The following is a 4,116-nucleotide window of genomic DNA, read 5'->3' as shown; positions in this document are numbered from 1 at the left end:
CCTGCTGAAAGGAATGTCCTTGAGCATATAATGAAATTTTGACAGTGTTTAACCAGGCCAAGAGCTAAAATAATTTCCTTTGATGCAGAATTATCTGCAAATAGTATCAAGGCCCTGGAGGTCAGAGCTGAGTAAGTTGCCATTTTGGTGGAGTTTGTGAGCGTTGCTGTTTATGCACTTAGCTTGTTCGGTGTTTAAATTCATATTGCCAAGATAACTTATCAGTTTATCTGGTAGGCAGAATTAAATTATTTTGTGCAGTTCGCAACGTGGGTAGCAGGACAGTTGTGAGTAAAATTGTGATTTCTGGCTTCTATTTTTCCATGGAGTATGAGTATATAGCTGTTTATGTTTTATTTTGTGGATATGCTTTAATTACATTTTAAGGGGTTAGGTTTTTAAATTTACCACTCTTAAGAAAATGTGGTAATCACTCTTTTAAAGAATGTCCAGTGAGGTGTTGTGGGTTTTTTTCTCCTCATGTTTATGTAGTAGTTGGTTGTCCTGTTTCCACAGCTGTACTGGTACTGTATACAGTTTGCATGCTGGCTGAAGTACATAGGCAATTATATATGTGCACAAGTGAAGATATTCTTACAGATGCTTTTTTTCTCCCCAGATTTTGGCTTATATTGTGTCTCAGATCTTGTTTAAGTTAGATCTGTGTTTCCAAATAAACATTGTAGTTAAGCAAAAATTAGTAAGGGGATATTAAGCTTCTGAGCCCCAGAAAAGGAGTCCCAGCTTCGGAGAAGAATTTTACATAGTGCATTTTGATTAATTAGGTGTGATATGCTTTCAAAAATAGTTATGTTTCCCTCCCACAATTTACTGTAGACTATTCTTACACTTCTGTATCGCTGTACAGCATCTAAACACCTGAACTTTCCATGCAGAATTCACAATGGATCCATTGAGAAGTGTGCTGTTCATATCTGCTGTTTATTGTTGCTGGTAACTCTTTGTAACTGTAATGCTTTTCTAAGGCTCCAAGACAGAAATATTTTTCCTGTAACCTGGTTAGTTATTTTCTGCATAGGAGTATTTTCTCATAAACTAGTGGAGAATCACAGAATCAAGGAATTGTTAAGGTTGGAAAAGACCTCTAAGATCCATCAAGTCCTAGCTATTAACCCAGCCCTGCCATGTTGCCACTAAACCATGTCCCCAGAGTGCCACATCTACATGTTTTTTGAATGCTGCAAGGGACAGTGATTCCACCATTTGCCTGGACAAGTTGTTCCAATGCCTGACCACCCTCAGTGGGGAAATTCTCACTGAAGAAATTTTTCCTGATATCCAATCCAAACCTCTCCATGTTCCTAGCTATTAACCCAGCCCTGCCATGTTGCCACTAAACCATGTCCCCAGAGTGCCACATCTACATGTTTTTTGAATGCTGCAAGGGACAGTGATTCCACCATTTGCCTGGACAAGTTGTTCCAATGCCTGACCACCCTCAGTGGGGAAATTCTCACTGAAGAAATTTTTCCTGATATCCAATCCAAACCTCTCCATGTGGCCATTTCCTCTTGTCCTATTGCTTGTTCACCTCACTACAGCTATTAACCCAGCCCTGCCATGTTGCCACTAAACCATGTCCCCAGAGTGCCACATCTACATGTTTTTTGAATGCTGCAAGGGACAGTGATTCCACCATTTGCCTGGACAAGTTGTTCCAATGCCTGACCACCCTCAGTGGGGAAATTCTCACTGAAGAAATTTTTCCTGATATCCAATCCAAACCTCTCCATGTGGCCATTTCCTCTTGTCCTATTGCTTGTTACTCCCACCTCACTACAATGTCCTTCCAGGTAGTTGCAGAGAGCAATAAAGTCCCCCCTGGGCCTCCTTTTCTTTGGAATGAACAGTAGTCCCATCTCCCTCAGCTGCTCCTCAATAAGACTTGTGCTCCAGCCCCTTCACCACATGCACCTCTCAGAAGCCATTGGCGGAATCGGCAATAGGTTTTTAAAAATAGGTTTTTAAGCTAGGTTTCTCCTTTAAAAGGGTCTCTGAAACTTGAGGAATTCTAAGTGAAATCTCCTGATGAAGCTGATGCCTTCATTTGTACCACACAGCCCTTAAGACACCAGATTTATGAGTTGTGTGGTTTTGAGTATGCACCGAAGAGAGTTTCAGCCAGTGCTGTGTAGATAACTCTGAAATGTTAGTCTTCTGCTATAGTGCTGATATACGGAGGAAAGAATTTGTGCTGAAGAGAAAAGATATTTATTTGTTATAATTAAGTGGCACATAATCTTGTCAAACACATTTCTGTTGAATAATGAATTTCACAAAAGTAATTTAGTAAAAATATCTTGCAGAGAACCTGTGACTCTTTAACATCCTGTCACATATACTTTATAAAAATTGCAAACTACTGCAGCATGAGCCTTTGTGTCTGATTCATGATTCCAGAAGCACTGCCCTGATGCTGTTACTTGTGCAGCAGCTTTCCTCTGCCTGATAATCATGGAAGGGACTTTTCCTCTTTTTAAGATTACCTGCTCCTCTGCATGTGTTAGAGCTAAATTAGTCAGTTGGAATAGTTTGGTGATTTCGCAGATAGAAAGAAACCCTGAGACCTTCATCCATTATGATAATAAAAGGGAGGTTTATGACCATGTGATCTTTTTAGCTGTCTCAGAACTACAGAATATATTGGAAGAAAAAAGAAAAAGCTTTTTCTTGTATATGTGCCATTTTGTTCTCTAAAGAGATATCATAATTTTGAAATAGATGCATTTGTTGCAATGAATTTTACAAATACCCAAGTGGAATTAGAGGATCCCGTGAATTTATCCTCTCAGTTTTGATAAGTGGATGTGAATGGAATGTGTGGGAAAAGCTCTGCTGCTCACAGCTTCTTCTAAGTTAGAGCTCTGGTTAGTGAAAACCCATTTCTAACAGGAACTGCAGGAGGATTTTGTCAAGGGCTGGATGCCATGGGGCAGGTGTGTGTGCATGAAGGACATTAATCAATACAGACTTTGTGACCAGAAAATATATTTTCATGATTGTTACATTCTGTCAGGTCTTGCTGATCTTTGTTCTGGGGAAAAGATCATAGTGAAAGTCTGTACATGTTTGTGAACGTGTGCAGATGTGTTCTGATTTTACTCTCTTTATTATAGGTGATGAACCAGAACCTGCTGATGGAAAAATTATGTTCAGGAAACCAGCCAAGCGTTCATCAGAGAAGTGTTTGGACTTCAATGTAAGTTCAAGTAAGAAGATGAAAGAAGCAAAGAAAACTAGGAGAGAAGCAACTACTTCTCAGAGTACAGCTAAGCAAGTGAAAAACAGCAGTCTTCTCTCATTTGATGATGAGGAAAATGATGATTAGGGGTTGTATTTTTTTATATTTTCTTACCATTCTAGAGTTCTGAGTAACACTGGGGGCTTTCATAGGAATTGAAGCATGGTGTCTGAGTATTCTCTTATTTTGTTATAGTCCAACTAGAGAAACATAGTATAAAATTAGCAAGAGCCAAGTCTTTGCAGTTCAGCTGGAACTGCATGAACAGTATGTCATGTCTTTATTTTCAAAGGGAATTTAACCATGCATGTAAAAGCTATTTGAGGTCACAAATGAGTAGCAAAATATACCTGTACATATCCAGCTTATGTAAATTTTCAATCAATACATTGTAAAATGTTTTTCCTCTCTATTTAATAGCCTTAGTCGACAGTTCTGTGTTTTTCACCTGTTATTGTTGACTTGACATTCAAAAGAGAGAGTCTTCATTGCTGTTGAACAGAAACAGAAGTTTTCTGTCTCATAGCTTAACAAAAGTTTGTAGAACCTCTGCATTTGTGATTTGAAAGATTAGGTCTTTGCAGAGCCTCACAGTAAGTGAGACAACAGTTTGCTAAAGTCATGTAATCTTAATCCTGTGTCTGTGGTGAATGCAGTTTAAGAAGCATCAAATTCATTTCAGTTGGTTGTGCTAGCAAGATATAAAGATTTTCATTGTAGTTGATGTGATCAGCTAATGCAAAGGAAGCCTAAACCATTGGAGATGGTGCACTTTGGTTATGACACTGATGGGCTCAGTGATTTAGTGGTGTTGGCTACCTGTGTGTTCATAATTATTTGGGATCCCAAACAAC

At 38.8% G+C, this 4,116-nt stretch overlaps 1 protein-coding gene across 1 annotated transcript in view; it reads left to right on the top strand.

Moving 5' to 3' along the window:
- KIAA1143 (KIAA1143 ortholog) overlaps positions 1-3,349 on the top strand; it is a gene marked incomplete at its 5' end in the record, with an annotated part of 8,968 nt that extends 5,619 nt beyond the window's left edge. The window contains one exon of the mRNA XM_009084026.1: positions 3,138-3,349. Coding sequence (XP_009082274.1) covers positions 3,138-3,349 — 212 coding nt within the window. The remainder of the gene's footprint in view (positions 1-3,137) is intronic.
- Positions 3,350-4,116: the final 767 nt, after the last annotated feature.

Source organism: Acanthisitta chloris, unplaced genomic scaffold (genome assembly GCF_000695815.1).
Source record: "Acanthisitta chloris isolate BGI_N310 unplaced genomic scaffold, ASM69581v1 scaffold20461, whole genome shotgun sequence".
Lineage (NCBI taxonomy): Eukaryota > Metazoa > Chordata > Aves > Passeriformes > Acanthisittidae > Acanthisitta > Acanthisitta chloris.
Note: the sequence above shows the minus strand (reverse complement) of the source record. Positions and strands in the feature narration are given on the sequence as shown.